Below are 17,374 nucleotides of genomic sequence, written 5' to 3'. Positions count from 1 at the left end.
CTAGATCCTTTATTGCTCAATTCACAATTCAGCTTCTAATTCACACAATACAATTTCCAGTTAGTTGGTTTTTGGGCTAGTGTTACAATTAGAATTGGGAATGCCTCTCTTTATGAGGCCCGTTGATCGAATGAGATTTCTACCATTTCATGCCAAAATCTCACATGTCCAGCAGGCGGATCCAAACTTGCAAAAACCAAGGCCTCCAGTGCTGCAAGGATCTATGCACAAGCTTAACTTAAAGAATGTTAGTACTTCCACTGAGTTCAGTGGGACTACTCATGCTCAAAATTAAGCACACGTGAAATCTGGATCAGGATCTGATCACCACCTGCTCAGCCCATATCTATAGAGAACAATTTTTGGAATAGTATCACTCATATCAATCAGCCTTTCCAAGATAGGCCTGATAGACTGTAGATTACAAATCAACCAGATGAATTATTTATCTTGTGTATGCTTTTCTCTAGGTTTTGATTTTATATTTTTGAATGTTTGGATATCATAAAGCAGGCCATTTAGTCTGATCACAACTACGTGAAAGATGAAACGTATGATTGCTCAGGTCCCAATTTAAAATTAATGATGCTGCCCTTTGCCACAATTATGGCTCTAGATCTAAACAAACCAGTTATAGCAGGGAAGATAAAATGATGATGTAACAAGATACATTTTATTTCAAATTTTCTTTATGAGGCAACCCTTTTTTCTCCTGCCAGCTACTATATTTTGGCCAGTAATTTAGCTCATTTTCAATTTCTGAGCACTCCACAAAACTTTTGATTACTACTAACTAATGTGGTACAATCATATGGTATGAATTCAAAATACATCACATTAAGCCAGAGCTTTGGGCACACCAAACTGAGTTAATTTATGGGCTACTGTCCTGTGATTGTACAGAATATTTAGATGGTTACATCCCACTAATGCAGCTCTACAGATAAGGCACAGATTTTGTTGAAAATGTTTGCATTTACTATTACCGGGATGCAATACTGATGAGGTTTTTGTTATTCATATGAAGTTACTAGTGAACATTAGAGTCTGGGTATTGACATGGACCGCCCAAACCCACATTCCTATTGACCTGTTGAGCTGCTGCCTTTTTTTTTTTTTTGGGCTGTTGTCACACTTAGATACCAGCTCTCGCAAGTACACAGCTGGGATATGATTACTGAAACAAAACAAAAGAAATCTCTGCATCCATATTATTAAATATCATGAAGGGAAAAACGTGTAACAGGCAGCTAGTCAAAAGGGGAGGGGATGGTGGAAGACACACCTTCAGGAGTGGGGGAGAAGCAGAAGGAGGTTAGGAGGAGAAAAGTGATAATTTTTAACTGCCTTCTTTCCCTAGCACTAGTAGTTTGGAATAGGCAGCCACTTTTAATCCACTCTATTGTACAACCTAATTTGGGAACAGTTCAATATTATAAATCTAGGTTTTACCATAGAAAGTGGCTATTGTGCCATGATCTGCTACTGAAAGAACAGCTGGGCTGGAGAGGGATGGGTTAACAGAACTTGAAAAATATTTACAAAAAATGTTTTGAATACTTGATTTATTTCCTAATTAGGAAAAAGTTGCTCACAACTTTTTTGTTTGTTCTCATACTCTTCTTCCACAAGGAATTATTTTTCATAGTTGAAGTATAGGTTGCATAAAATTATTTGTAATGGCTATTTAGCATTAAAAATGGAAATAATAGATAACCTCTAACCTAATAGCAATAAAACACATCAGAGTCTGCATTAGTTTGCTGTTGGTGAACACTCTGGTGGTTTGACTGTTTGCTTCACATCATCTCCTTGTGTAGACCAACAGTTTACTAAAGCATAACCTATTGTAGCTTACTGATATAGTGCAAATGCCACCACCTCAGTCACATACACTGGCAATTACAATACTTAAGCAAAAGGGAATCAACTAATAGTCATGATGACAACCTTAACTCTTGACTTATTTGCTTGTGTTGGTTTAAACAACATTTAGGGCCTGATCTTGAGAACGATTAGATGAAACCTGAGATAGATGTATATTCATGTATGCAAAACTGAAACAACTGCACCTGCAATGTATGCTCAAACCATGGACCTAATATGAAATCAAAGAACTCATTAACTTTAGAACAAAAAAAAAAATGAACTTGCACAATCTATTGATATGGTAATGGCAAACAGACAGACATTACATATCTGCATTTGAAGAAGTGAGGTTTTTTAACCCATGAAAGCTTATGCACAAATAAATCTGTTAGTCTATAAGGTGCCACTGGACTCCTTGTTGTTTTTGTGGATATAGACTAACACGGCTACCCCCTGATACATTACATATGTAGTTATTTAGAATCTCAGGGTTGGAAGGGACCTCAGGAGGTCATCTAGTCCAACCCCCTGCTCAAAGCAGGACCAATCCCGACAGAGTTTTTCCCTTTAGGGGCAGGAAATGGGCCCCTAAAGGACTGAACTCACAACCCTGGGTTTAGCAGGCCAATACTCAAACCACTGTCAAAGTTGTGCATGGGACACCTTCATTGCAAAAAGCCCATTTGATACCCAATTCATTGCTCCTTCTAACCTAAAAGGCTTTATAATCATAACTGCTACACATGTTGCATACTAAATACAGTAGAACCTCAGAGTTACGAACACTAGAGTTATGAACGGACCAGTAAACCACATACCTCATTTGGAACCAGAGGTACACAATCAGGCAGCAGTAGGGAGACACACACACACACACAGCACAGTACTGTGTTAAATGTAAACTACTAAAAAATAAAGGGAAAGTCGCATTTTTCTTCTGCACAGTCATGGTTCAAAGCTCTATGAAGTCAATGTTCCGTTGTAAACTTTTGAAAGAACAACCCTAAAGTTTTGTTCAGAGTTATGAACATTTCAGAGTTACGAACAACCTCCATTTCCAAGATGTCTGTAGCTCTACTGTATGCTTTATTTCTGCACAGCCTGGAGTATTCACTCTTCAGGTTACAAGATCATAAAAATTAAGAAACTTTCCCATAAAGGATAGCGTCAATGATATTTTCCCAGAAGCAAAACTTCTTCAAACATGTTTTAGGAACAGTTTAGGTTTTTTTCAGTACACATACATATATGTTAAGTATTTAAAAATGCAGGATATGCCACATTTACTATATTGGGTCAATACATACTTGGTTGCACCATCATCATAGGTTCCCATTAACACTACAGTTCCATCTTGAATGGACTTTAGGAAGTCAATAAATGGTGCTACATCTGAACAGAGACAGAATACACAAAATTACCGCATAATACAATTACCATACCAAATCTAGACAAGACACTATTCCTTCTGCAGTGCTAATTCAACATTGAGATATTCCTTATACACAGTTTACACATGAAAATTAAGTGGGGGAAAAGATGACTAGAGCATCAGAGAAACTGTACCTTAATTTTATAGCTGCAGGTATTTTATTACACATAATAGGTGAAACTGGGGTTTGTTTCCATTTAAATTCAAAATGGTGGCAATAAACTGAAGCTATGGTAGCTCAAATTGGGAAAGTGCTAACTACCAAATTAGTCTAGTGGGAAAAAAAGCCAAAATTATATAACCCAAGAGCTGTGTGTTAGTCATTTAGGAAACCGATTTATTAGCACTACAATAACTCTTACTAGTAGAGTTTACATGCCATTTTGGCATACGATGGCTTCTTGAGTCTGCTGTTAGAATTGCCGTTAGGGGGATCATTAGTCAAGAGGGCAAATGCCTTTATGTGCATGTGTACAGATAGAAGATATTTGTGCTTCTATTCTATTTATCTCTCCTACCCTCACGACTATAGTAGTGTATATGAAATAACTACATAACTACTCAATTTGAACATTTAAAATGTAATCAAAAGCAATTTATTTTTGCCATTCAACATTATTTTTATACAAGAAACAATTCACAAACACTTACCTCCTCCCCACATGTCGAAGAACTTGGTGTCCAATGCTTCTCCTGTTTTGCCTAGAAAAAAAAGCTTACATTATCTCTCTCTATCCAAAGTTCTTTTAAGAATATATTCAACATTATAGATTTGAGAGCCTGCAAAAAAATACCATGCTAATTCTCAGCTGGTATGTTCTCTTCCATGAAAACAGCACCTTAACTGCCTGTTACTGTACTACTATGCACAAGACAGACAAAGAAGAGCACTGCCATCTTAGTGACAGAGCTACTCATGCAGCAGTAGAAAGATGAGTGTTTTTTTCAATTTTAAGAACAGTAAAAAAAATGGCACATTCGTACTCAGACCTGCTTCCTGTATTTAATAAAAAAAAATTAGCTTTCACTACTTTTTATCCCTAATAGCAATGAGTGTGTGGAAAACAGGGCACTTTTTGCAGCTGACTGGAAATTCCATGGCAGCTTCATTTAAATTAAACACACAGAGGATTTCAATGAATTAGATACGAAAATTAATACTACAACCTGTTCATTTTGATCTGAGTTTATTTTATGCTGTCCCACAGTCAGTTTTTGATATGCATTGAAAATACAAAAATCTACATCATAACTGCATTGTAGAAGATAGCAGGGCATTTCAGCTGCTCCCTACTTAAGTGCCATATTTTGGTCTCTGGTCAGATGGAGACAGTTTAAGATTGAGGCATAAGCACATTAGCTGGATAGAACAATCTTGTAATAAGTAACATTTGGTGGAAAGATTTGTGGCTGTGGAATCATGGCATGAAACTTAGTTATGAAAGAATGACTGATTCTATTCTGGCATTATCAATGGAACTTTTAACTAAGCTCCACTGCAAACAAGTGCAAGAAGAATTTGGCTCACGGAATCTTTACTACTGGTGGTGTCACATTAACAAATAAAGAGCACTACTTGACTTTGGAAGCATGGCAGTTTTTTTCCATTTTACATGTAAATAGAACATATATTAGCTGATAATCATTGAGATAAAATAAACATGGAGCCTGTGAACCCATTTTACAGTAAAATTTTTAGAGAACATTGAACTAAAATTTGAAGTTTTCCACACTGCATTTCTAAACTAAACTATAATTAAGAGATTTTTTGCAACATTACTTTCAATATAAATCTGAGGGTTTGCTTCCTATGACTCCCCTCCCTCACTTTTTCTTCTCTCTCTCTGTCTCCTGGCGGTCTTTCTCCCGCCCTCCCTAAATGCCTTAAGGACTATTTGAAAAATGGTCTTTAAATGAAAATACTTTGTACATTTAAAATATGACTTACCATTTATCAAAGCTATATTTATTCCTCTGCCAACATTATTCTTTACACCACTCATTAAACTGAAACAAAATAAAAAAATGTTTACATCAGAATTATGACAAACTTCTGATACAAGCATTTCATATTTTTAAAAAGGCAATACTGAAAAGTTGGTGGTAATGAATATAAATCAGAAGTTAGGAACTATAGAAAACTGATAAGGAAAATCAAGGGACACAAGAAGAAACTTATGATCAGAGTTAAGGATAATAAGGAGTTTTTTAAAATATATCAGAAACAAAAAGAATCCTGACAACGATGTTGGTCCATTAGTAGATGGAAATGACAGAATGATCAACAACACAAGAGGCAGAAGTGTTCAATAAATATTTAAATTCTGTATTTGGAGGGGAAAAACAGATGATGTAGTCTCATTATATTGTGACAACACACTTTCCATTCCACTCACGTCTCTGCAGGTTGTTAAACAGACACTACATTAGTCATACATTTTTTAAATGAGCAGGTCCACATAACTTGCATAGAAAAATTTTAGAAGAGCTGGTTGAGGAGCTTGCTGGACATTAACGTTTACTTTCAAATAGTCTTGGAGCACTGGGAAAGTTCCAGAAGGCTGGAAGAAAGCTAATGTTGTGCCAATTTTTAAAAGGGTTAAATGGGATGTCCCAGGTAATTATAGGCCCGTCAGCCTGACATTGACCCCAGCAGGCTAATGACCTCGGGCAGATATGGGACTCCATTAATGAAGTATAGGAGGGTAATGTAATTAATGCAAATCAATACAGGTTGATGGAAAACAGGTCCTGTCAAACTAACTTGGTGTGGATATAATATACTTAGACTTTTCACTTGGTACCACATAATACTTTGATTACAAAACTAGAATATAAAATTAAGATGAGACACATTAAATTGATTCAAAAGTGGCTGATAGAGCCACATGGTGATGATTCCCCATTTACAGTTACATTTTGAAATCTGTTTTCCATGGGGTCCTGTATGGGCTGGTTCTTGGCCCTACACTAATTAACATTTTTATCAATAACCTGGAAGAAAAAGTAATCGCTGATAAAGTCTGCAGATGTCCAAAAATTAGGGGAGTGGTAAAAAAAAAATGATGAGATTCAGAGTGATCTAGATCACTTGGTAAACTGGAAGCAAGCTGTTTTAACACAGCTAGATGTAACAAACAAACAACTTGGTAAACTGGAAGCAAGCTGTTTTAACACAAAGAATCTAGGCCATACTTTACAGGATGGGGGACTCTACCCTGGGAAACAGTGACTCTGAAAAAGATTTGGAGGTGGTGGTAATTGGGTAATCAGCTGAACACAAACTCCCAAGTGTGACACTGTGGCCAAAAGAGCTAATGAGATCTTCAGATGCATAAACAGGGGAATTTGAACAGGAATGGAGATGCTATTTTACTTTTGCATTTGGCAATGGTGCAACTGCTGCTGGAATACTTTGTCCAGTTCTAGTGCTCACAAGTCAAGAAGGATGTTGATAAATAGGAGAGGGTTCAGAGAAGAGTCATAAGAATGATTAAAGGATTATAAAACATGCATTATAGTGATAGACTTAAAGGGCTCAATCTATTTAGCTTAAAGAAATGGGAAGGGGTGATTTGATTACAGTCTCTAAGTACCCACATGGGGAAACAAGTATTTAATAATGGACACTTCAGTTTAGCGGAGAAAGGTGTAACAATTAAATTGCTGGAAATTGAAGCTAGACAAATTCAGACTGGAAATAAGGCATACATTTTTAACAATGAGTAATTAATAATTATAACAATTTACCAATGATCTTGGTGGATTCTCCATCACTGACCATTTTTAAATCAAGATTGGATGTTTTTCAAAAAGATATGCTCTGGGAATTGTTCTGGGGAAGTTCTAGGACCTATGCTTTACAAGAATTCAGACTAGATGATCGTAATAGTCCTTTCTGGCCTGGGAATCTATGATTATGCTTTTATGGAAGCTCTGAATTGAGGCTAGGGAATGGAGTCATCCTTAATTGTTCCCTGTTTAACTTGGTCAGCTGACTTCTTCTATTATGGCTATTTTTGATAGACTAACCATGTTTATATGGCTGGACTGTTAATTTTATTTCTTGATAATTTAAGAAAACATTAAGTACATTTTTGGCAAGTTTATTTGTTTTAAGAAGTGGTAAGAATTGACCCTAAGGATACAAAATGTTTATGGAAGTTTTAATAAAACATACAACTTTAACAAGATTTCATCTCAATACATTTGAAGTAAAAGGCAGGCACTTATGTACTAGGTCCTAGTAACTAGGATATAGTCTCTGTTCAGATAAAGATTTAAACACAATTTTGATCAATATAAGGACTCTATATTCTTCCAGTAATACTATAGAATTTGGCCCAAATGTTATGCTTTTTTATAAATATACAACCAATGGAAATGTTTCCAATTCCAATTAACTAGGATATGAGAAAGTGAAAGCAACTAGTCCTGTTTTCATTGGTCACATGAAAGAAATGCAAAAAAGGTTAAAAAAGCACAATAAAAAAATAAATGAGATGTGTAAAAAGTTTCAGCACTCAGAGTGCAGTTACACTGCAATGGCAGAGTATACAATGGCAGCAATCTATGATAAAAAGTTATTTCACTGCACCCAAAGATATGTTGGACAGTCCAAAGAACATACAAATAAGGTCCCTGTAATAAACAGCTAACAAGTTAAAAAGAAACACAAAAGTGGGTGAAAACAAATTAGATGACCATGAGATGGGGTTCGAGAAGGCTGCAGAAATAAGGTGCCATAGCTACTCTTAGGCTCTGATGCCAGAAAGCACTTAAGCATGTGTCTAAATTTAGGCATCTGCTCAAGTCCCACTGACTTCACAGTGAGACTTTAGGATGTGCTTACATGCTAGCCTGAATAGAGTGCTGTCCTGAATTGGGATCTCAGTTTGTGCTCACTTCTTAAGGAGCATGTTTTTCTGATATGCTTTAAATTTTAATCAGTTTACTTCTCTGGTCAGTTATTTTCAGTCCAATTTCACAAACCCCATTGGAGAATTTGCTTCTGAAGGGCAGTATCCATGCCGACACAACAGCAGCAACTTGAGCTGCAACACAATGGCCCACTATTGTTCCCCCACACTGATGTCAAAATACCATCTATTAAAGTCCTTCAATCTATGATGCAATCCACCTCTGCTGAGACTGCAAATAAAGGCATTACTTAGTGCCAGTTCTGGTAGACACCAGCTCATTTCAGATTGGGCACGGAACAGCAATCAGTTGATAGTAACTTTGTCACTGTGACTGTATCTGAACCAGTAATTAGAGATTAAAGGTTCCATATTCCTCTACTAGTTCCCTGAGTTATAGTTCCCTGTCTGCCAAGAATTTTGAGTAAAAATACAACCCACAACAGGGCCGCCCAGAGGATTCCGGGCGCCTGGGGTCTTCGGCGGCGGGGGGGCTCTTCCGTTCCGGGACCCGCCGCGGGCCCCCCCCCCCACTGCCGAATTACTGCCGAAGCAGGACCCGCCGCCGAAGTGCAGCCCGGTCTTCGGCGGCAATTTGGCGGCGGGGGGCCCCCACCGCGGGTCTTCAGGGCACTTCGGCGGCGGGTCCCGGAACGGAAGGGCCCCCCGCCGCCAAATTACCGCCGAAGACCGAGCTGAACTTTGGCGGCGGGTCCCGCTTCGGCAGTAATTCGCCGGCAGGGGGTCCTTCCGCCCCGGAGCGGAAGGACCCCCCGCCGGCAAAGACCGGGAGCGGAAGAAGCTCCTGGGCCCGGCCCCGCCCCACAAAAGTTTTCCGGGCCCCCCAGAGCGAGTGAAGGACCCCGCTCCAGGGGCCCCGAAAAACTCTCGTGGGGTCCCACAGGGGCCCGGGGCAAATTGCCCCTCTTGCCCCCCCCGGGCGGCCCTGACCCACAACAGGATTTAAACTCAATAACCTTTAAAATATAAGACAAGCAATTTTCTGCTAGGCTACAAAGTTAGGCTCTGGTTAACTATCTCAGGGGATACCAGAGGTATTTTGGTGACTGGCGGGCTTCCATATTTTTCCATTAATGCAATTGAAACATATGGCAAATGAAAATACCTGTACAAATGTGAATGAAAAGGGCAGTAAAGTTCTAAGTACATTCTTTGGGTCATACTAAATTCTCTGTGTAGTCAAAGTTTTGTGAATGTTTAATTTACCATGTTTTTATTCAACACAAAAAAAGTTAGAAGAATTTCCCTTTAATTTGGCTATAGATTTCTTCAAAAATGGGTACCTATCAAGAGAATGCAACGTTTGAGAGATCAGTTGTCCATAAAACCACAAAGACTGAAGTTACAGCACTCTGTACTGTAAGGGAAATACACCGGATTTCCCAAGTTCAATTCTTCTTCAAGCAGATGGAGCCATGTATTCCACATGGATGTGCCCAGCACACCAGAGCCAGAGAATCTTGCCTACCAGTAACCGCAGAAGGATGGTGCTTTCACCTCGTGGCCATAGTCCCTTCCCTGGCTAGATGAGGTGGCACCATCATGACTCCCCTCAGTTCCTTCTTACTGCCTGTGACCACAGTCAGAGCTCTTGTGTGGTTTTTAACCTCACAATTCATCTCTCTTTTAGTGACTTATTCTAGTTGTATATATTGTAGTTAGTACCCTAGTGTGAGTTAGTTATGCTTAGTTAGTTTTTCCCTGATGATACTCTCACCAGGATTCAAACATTTTCTGTTGCATGAGCGAACAATCCCCAACAACCACCCCCACACTAGGTGTTGCTTTGCTTAGGTGAAGCCTGTGTCAAGGAGCCGTGTTTATTTGCAAATACACCTCTACCTTGATAGAACACTGTCCTCGGGAGCCAAAAAAATCTTACCGCATTCTAGGTGAAACCGTGTTATATCAAACTTGCTTTGATCCACTAGAGTGCGCAGCCCTGCCCCCCGGAGCACTGCTTTACCACATTATATCCAAATTCGTGTTATATTGGGGTAGAGGTGTAGTTCACAAAACACAATAAGATGGCAAGGGATATTCACTTACAGCAGCAGCTTCTCAAACAGGCCATTTGGCCTGCAATGGCACTGAGGTCTCTGTGGGATCGGAGGTCACCCTCAGGTTCAGAGAGGGCTGTTTCACACTTTGGAGCTGGCACCTCTCCAAAGTCATTCTCTGTCTAGTGCACCAAGGAAAAGGTTTCATAATACCAGTCAAGACCACTGCAGCCTCATGGAGAGTCTTCCTCCTCCTCCAGAAAGTATAGATTGGCACAGCATTACTGCTGGCACGCAGCATGAAGCAGGCCCTTCCAATTGCTCCCTGCTACCAGGTAGGGAGATGAGAGACCCCATACCATCGACTCCAGCTCTGGCGCTGGGACGTCCGTTGAATCCAGTATTGGCAAGAGTTGTGATGGCACCGGCTGTTTTCACACTAGCAGCATATCAGGCAGCAATAGACCTCCTCTGCCTTTCTGTCCTGAGCTCTCCCTTGGTCCAGAATGTAGGCCAAGCTACGACATTTACAGCCCTGCTGTCTGGATAGGCTGTTGAACCCTTGGGTCCGTGGGCACTGCATCCCAGCATTCCCCGTGCTGCTGACTGTAGAAGCAATGCCAGCACTGGGCTCAGCACAAGGGACCTCCTCAGCACCGGAAGCTCTTTGGCATGCTGCCGTGGCAACATTCTCTGCCCTCCACCTCCGCTGATTTGAGAATCGACATCGTATTCAGCACTGGAAACAATGGAGGTGCACTTGGTGCCGGCAGTACCATTTCCACCAGCAGCACTGGTTCCTCCTTTGTTTTGGGCAACAGATTCATCAAACTGCACCCTCAGGGTTGACTCTATCCTTATTCCCATAATCCCAAGACGCTTCGGTGTCCAGGTCAGGATCCTCCTTCTGATCTCCATCACCCAATTGGAGGCTGTTTATGGAGCAACATGTGTACAGGATCGGCAATGATCTCGCCGTAGAGAGAGGGGTCATGGCCTGATGTCTCCTCGCCACTACTGCCCTACCCCTATGCCCAGTGGTCCCCATGGAATCAGTGGAACATTCCTCAGTCATGGAAGTCTCAGCTCACTCCCAGGTGAGATAATTAGGCAGGTTGGTGGCTGGGGCCATCGACGCATTGCAAGCTCAACTACTGGAGGCTCTGCCAGGTGAGGGTTAATTGGAGTTGTTCAATCCAGGTCCACCACTTCAGGAGCAGGCTCCAGCCCTTGCAGAGTTAACTGCCTCCTCCTCATCCCTGGATGATTCAGCAATGCCCAGTTCTTCCTCCCCTCCAGTACTTGAGGACTTCAAGGCCTACCAGACCTTTTGCAATATGTGGGTGCTTCTCTGGGCATTCAGACAGAGTTCCTGCAGGAAAATACCCACAAGTTACTGGATATTCTGCAGCCATCTGGCCCAGGAAGGGTGGCTCTCCCCATCAAAGACATGCTTCAGGAGCATGCAAAGGTTGTTTGGCGCATGCTGGCTTCAGTGCCACCTACTACAAAGCAATTGGAGAAACACTACTTTTTAGTGGTGCAGGGAGTAAAACTTGAGGGTTTTACTCCCACCCAGCCACTAATTCCCTGGTTGTAACCACAGTTAACAACAAGGGCTCAGCAAGACAGTTTTAAGTCTACCCCTAAGCACAAGGACTCGAAAAAGATGGACTCACTGAGTAGATAAATCTGTATCTCCTCTTCCCTGCAAATGCAGATTGACAACTAGGAGGCACTGCTGTCCAAGTATGATTTTGTAAATTAGTCAGCCATGTATAAATTTGCAGACCAGCTGCCTAAAACCTCCAGGGACGTTTTAGGTGTTTATCATGGAAGGCTACTTTGTGGCCAAGACAGCGCTATAGTCCACACTAGATGGCGCAGACGCTTCAGCAAATGTAACGGCCTTCATGGTAACCATGAGAAGGTCATCCTGGCTGCAGAGTTCTGGAATTGCTCCAGATATGCAGCAGGACATAGAGGTCTTACCCTCGATGATGGGCTGCTTTTTTTAAAGACAAAATGGATGAAACTCTGCACTCCTTCAAGGATTCTAGGGCTACCCTATATTCCTTGTGCAGGGGCTGCACCAGCAAATCAGAGGCGCTATTATAGCAGACAACAGCAGGAGCAACTGTACTGCCTGCAACATCCCTTTGGGCAGACTTTCCCGCCCATGAGAAAGCAGGACTACCCCAGAAAGGGGCTCAGGTCCCATATGCGGAAGCATCCAGGGTCCAGGATTAGGCCAGTCCACACACCCCTCCCCAACCAGCTATCACGTGCCCATTTTGACTCATTGGTCCAGAACAGTAATCCAGTCATGACTTCTACCAGTCCTCCCCAATTGGGGATAGCCTCACTCATTTTCTCAGTGTTTGGGATTTGATTACTACCAACAGTTGGGTCCTAAGCACTGTCAGACTGGGCTATGCTATCCAGTTCCTCTGCACACCTCCTTCCCACTCTCTAGGTTTTTAGGAACCCCTTTTATGAGATACTACTCCTCGAGCAGGTCCAGTCTCTTCTGGCTTTGGGAGCAGTGGAAGAGGTTCCTCCGGAATAACAGGATCACGGTTTTTACTACCAGTATTTTCTGGTTTCCAAATCCAAAGGAGGGGTAAAACCTATGCTCAACCTCTGCAATCTTAACAAATATAACAGGCACACAAGGTTCCGAATGGTCATCTATCTTCCCTGTGTTCTCTGAGAACAATTGGTTTGCTGTTCTGGACCTTCAAGACACTTATTTCCGCGTGGCAATTTTCCTGAGCCACAGATGATTTCTCTGATTTGTCATGGAGAATTGTCATTTTCAGTACACGGTCCTGCCTTTTGGTCTGTCTTCTGTCCGCAGATTATTACCAGATGTAGGGTCATAGTGATAGTGTAACTCACAAAGAAGGTAATCCATGTCTTCCCGTACCTGGATGACTGGCTACCAAGAGGCAGAGTCAAAGAAGTCATCCTTCCTTATGTATGCATTACACTGCGCTTACTCAACCATCTGGCTCTCACCCTAAACACTGGAAAGTTAACGTTGGTCCACACTCAAAATTGAATTCACTGGTGGCCCTAATAGGCTCTACAACTTTGAGAGCATTTTTGCCCGCTGACCGTTTCCAGATAGTTTGTTGCCTTTGTCTCAGTCTGCAGTCTAACCTTCCATGATAGTTTGGATGTGTCTGAGGCTCTTGTGCCATATGTCAACATGCATGCAGTTGGTTTAGCTTCCAAGGTTGTGCCTTCAGCCTTTTCAAATATTGCCCAGGACAGTTTACCATCCAACCCTCCACACCTGGGATAGGTTGGTCCATGCCTCCCTCCATTGATCTTGACTCCTTGCACTGGTGGACGGTTCAGGGGAACATATGTCAAGGTCTTCCCTTCATCTGGCCCTTCCTGATCATGACTGTTGTCACTGATGAATCCCTGATAAGTTGGGGAGAGTATCTGGGGTTGTTACAGGTTCAAGGTTTGTGGTCCGAGCAGGAAGCTTCACTGCATACCAACGTGCTGGAAGTTCAGGCCATATATAATGCCTGTCATGCTTCCCTAGACCTCATCAAGTGTTGTTCACATACTTACCAACAACACCACTGCAATGTATTACATGAAGATGCAAGAGGGAGGACACTTCAGAGTGTTTTGCCAAGAGTCAATCAGGTTATGGCAATTCTGCATCAACGAGTATCTCTCAATAGCTAATCACTTGCCCAGAGTCCAGAATCATCTCGTGGACCATCTCAGCAGGAATTTTTCCCTATGACACGAGCAGTCCCTGAAGCCCAGTGTTCTGCAAATCATTTTCACGGCTTGGGGCATCCTGTTCGCTATGAGGGACAACAGGAAATCGAGCAGTCCTCAGTCTCGGCTCCCTGACTGCCTTTCACATCAGCTGGCAGTTGACACTCCTGTATACTTACCCTCTGATACCGATCATTTCACAGGTCATCCTGTGACCATCCACAGCTGAAAGTGGATCAAGGCCAAGGTCATCCTCATTGCCCCATGGCACTTTTTTTGGTCCTCTTACTATGTTTTTTAATTTGGGGTTATACATTTAAATTGAACCTATATTATGGTGTCTTTAAAAACTTTCCATGCCGCTTGCAGGAAATTCACTTTTGGTACTGTACTTTTTAATTTCTGTTTAACTAACTTCCTCATTTTTGTGTACTTCCCCTTTCTGAAAATACATGCTCCCTTGGTAGGCTGCTTTGGTATCCTCCCACCCGATGTTAAACTGTATTATGGTATGGTCACTTTTACCAAGCGGTTCAGCTACATTCACCTCTTGGATCAGATCTTGTGCTCCACTTAGGACTAAATCAAGAATTTCCTCTCTTCTTGTAGGTTCCAGGACCAGCTGCTCCAAGAAGCAGTGATTTAAGGTGTCAAGAAACTCTCTCTGCATCCCATCCTGAGGTGACATGTAGCCAGTCAATATGGGGATAGCAGAAATCCCCATTGTTGAGTTTATTTTTATAGCCTCTCTAATCTCCCTCCCTTTCACAGTCACTATCACCATCATGGTCAGGTGGTCAGTAGTATATCCCTACTACTATATATATTATTCAAGCATGGAATTACTATCCATAGAGAATGTATGGTACAGTTTGGTTCATTTAAGATTTCTACTTCATTGGACTCTATGCTTTTTTCCCCCATATAAAGTGCCATTTTGTACCCTGGTAGGATCATATTCCATTGATTATCCTCATTCCACCAAATTTCTATGATATCAATATTCTAATTTAATACAAGGCTCTCAAGTTCACCCATATTAGTATTCAGTACCTCTTGCGGTTGCTTGAAGTATCTAGCACTTGCCAGAATACAGCAACTCAGAAATAGTCTCTGCTTTCCTTCAGTAATTACCTAATCTGTTCTCTGATCAGAATAAAAACAAGTGACTAATTTCAACAAAGGAGGATTAACTATTTAGGGAATTTTACAAACAAACATTCTACTTCAGTACAGTATTACTGGAACATAGACCAACAATTGTTTTCTACTAGAATAAAACTGCCTTCAGGGATCAAACGTAAAAAGAGATACGATAGTATTCTGCAGTAATCATTCAGACCAATCCAGTACTGATATTATGAGATGCAAGGGTTTGGAACCATATCACCTCATACTTTCATGATCTTGAACTGCACCAGCTCTACAGGAAAATTGTATTTTCCCTCAAAATCGCCAACCATCCAAAAGAAAATTTCCTAATGAAGTTTAGTCTGAAATGTCAATAGATTTTGGAACTCAACGTAAAGCAAATGCATTAATTTATGTTGAATGTTCATTTACCTCTGTAACAGTGCTATTCAATTTGACTTGCTTTATTAGCTGGCTGTTGGATGTTTGCTGTACAGTAACTCCTCACTTATCATCCCGGTTAACTTGTTTCTTTGTTAGGTTGCTGATCAATTAGACAACATGCTCATTTAAAGTTATGCAATGCTCCCTTATAATGTTTGGCGGCCGCCTGCTTTGTCCACTGCTTTCAGGAAGAGCAGCCCGTTGGAGCTACCTGGTGGGGGCTTGGAACCAGGGTAGACCAGCAGGCCCCCCATCAGCTCCCCTAAGTTCCTTGTGCAGCAGTTGCCTAGCAGGATATCAATTGCCAAGTAGTTCAGCTGTCCCTACCCCCACTGCCATATACTGCTCCTACCCGCTGCCTTGGAGCTGCTACTGGGAGCCTCCTGCTTGCTGTGCAGAGGGGATGGGGGGGCCCCACAGGAGAAAGGGGTGCTAATATCAGGGTGTCCCTTCCCCCCGCTCCTGAACCCTATCTCCACAGAGCAAGGGGGGACAGGACAGGGCTCAGGACGGAGGAAGCTTACTGGCAGCAGCTGCTGTCTCAACTTGCTGATCTACTCAAAAAGGCAGTGTACTTAGAATGTGGTCAGCGTACTTCAAGGGGCAATGTGCATCTCTCTCTCACACACACACACACACACACACACACACGGTGTGTCTCTCCCCTTCCCCCCCCCCTCCACACAGTGTGTGTGTCTGTCCCTCTCTGCCATGTTGTGTCTCCTCCCTCCATTCCTACTGTCTCGTAGTGCGTGAGGCTACATTAACATGTTAACCCTTGAGGGCTCAGTAGAGTGCTAGTTCATTATTTAGCAGTAAAGCATTCCCTGGGAAATATCCCACCTCAATACTGTGTACAGTATTAAATTGTTTGTTTAAAATTTATACTGTGTATATGTGTATACACACACACACACAAAATTATAGTCTGTCTGGCGAAAAAAAATTTCCTGGAACCTAATCTAACCTCCCTCTGCCCCCACATTTACATTAATTCTTATAGGGAAATTGGATTCACTTAACATTGTTTCATTTAAAGTAGCTTTTTTCAGGAACATAACTACAATGTTAAGCGATGAGTTACTGTACAAACAGATCTGAATAATCACCTGAGCACAGATAATGAAAGGCAATCTAAAGCAACCATAAAACAGCTGCATTATCTAAAGTGAATTCTTGCAAAGTGGCTAGATCTTTCTCCTCACCCTCCAGGTGGCAGCAGCAGTGATAAGCATGTACAAATGTAATACTGAATTTCTCAGAAGAGGGCAGCAGCTTGCTGGTTTTAGAATACTAATCCAAATATTGAGTCAACATATTATGTGAGCTTTTAAAATATAAGTCAAAGGCACTGCATTAAAAAATAAAGACCTCTATAAATATAGATTCTTAACTGTGTATATGAAACCAAGAGATATTAAAAGGCACCCTCATAGGAAGTTAGCAGAGATAATACACTTTTGGCAAAAAGTACTGTAAATTGATGCAGAAGATCCTATTCAGATGATGCAGGATAATAGTACATCATACAAACAGAACCATTACGCTATTTGTTACTAAGAAGTGCCTCTTGCTTTTTATCACCTGTTCCAGAGGAAAATCTGACAATTATTACAGCAGAAGCTTTGCCAAACAAATCAACACACATACCACTCCTTATTTAACTATAGGAGATTAAAAATAAATAAATAAAATCAGACGACTAATATGATGCACATATATAGCATTTCATCTCTGGTTTTCCAAAAATCTTTGCAAATATTTTGCTTCATAAACACCTTGAGAAGTTGGGAAGTTTTATTACGCAC

The 17,374-nt window shown here is 41.3% G+C and overlaps 1 protein-coding gene across 3 annotated transcripts in view; it reads right to left on the bottom strand.

Annotated features, from left to right (window-relative positions):
• FAM3C (FAM3 metabolism regulating signaling molecule C) overlaps positions 1-17,374 on the bottom strand; it is a 75,938-nt gene that overhangs the window by 27,634 nt on the left and 30,930 nt on the right. For all 3 annotated transcript variants that reach the window (XM_045031519.1, XM_045031510.1, XM_045031501.1), the window contains exons 6-8: positions 5,250-5,308; positions 3,953-4,003; positions 3,177-3,261 (exon numbers count right to left, since the gene is read on the bottom strand). In XM_045031519.1, the coding sequence (XP_044887454.1) occupies positions 3,177-3,261; positions 3,953-4,003; positions 5,250-5,308 (195 nt within the window). The remainder of the gene's footprint in view (positions 1-3,176; positions 3,262-3,952; positions 4,004-5,249; positions 5,309-17,374) is intronic.

Source organism: Mauremys mutica, chromosome 1 (assembly GCF_020497125.1).
Source record: "Mauremys mutica isolate MM-2020 ecotype Southern chromosome 1, ASM2049712v1, whole genome shotgun sequence".
NCBI lineage: Eukaryota > Metazoa > Chordata > Testudines > Geoemydidae > Mauremys > Mauremys mutica.
The sequence above is the reverse complement of the archived record's forward strand: the minus strand, read 5'-3'. Positions and strand labels throughout refer to the sequence as shown.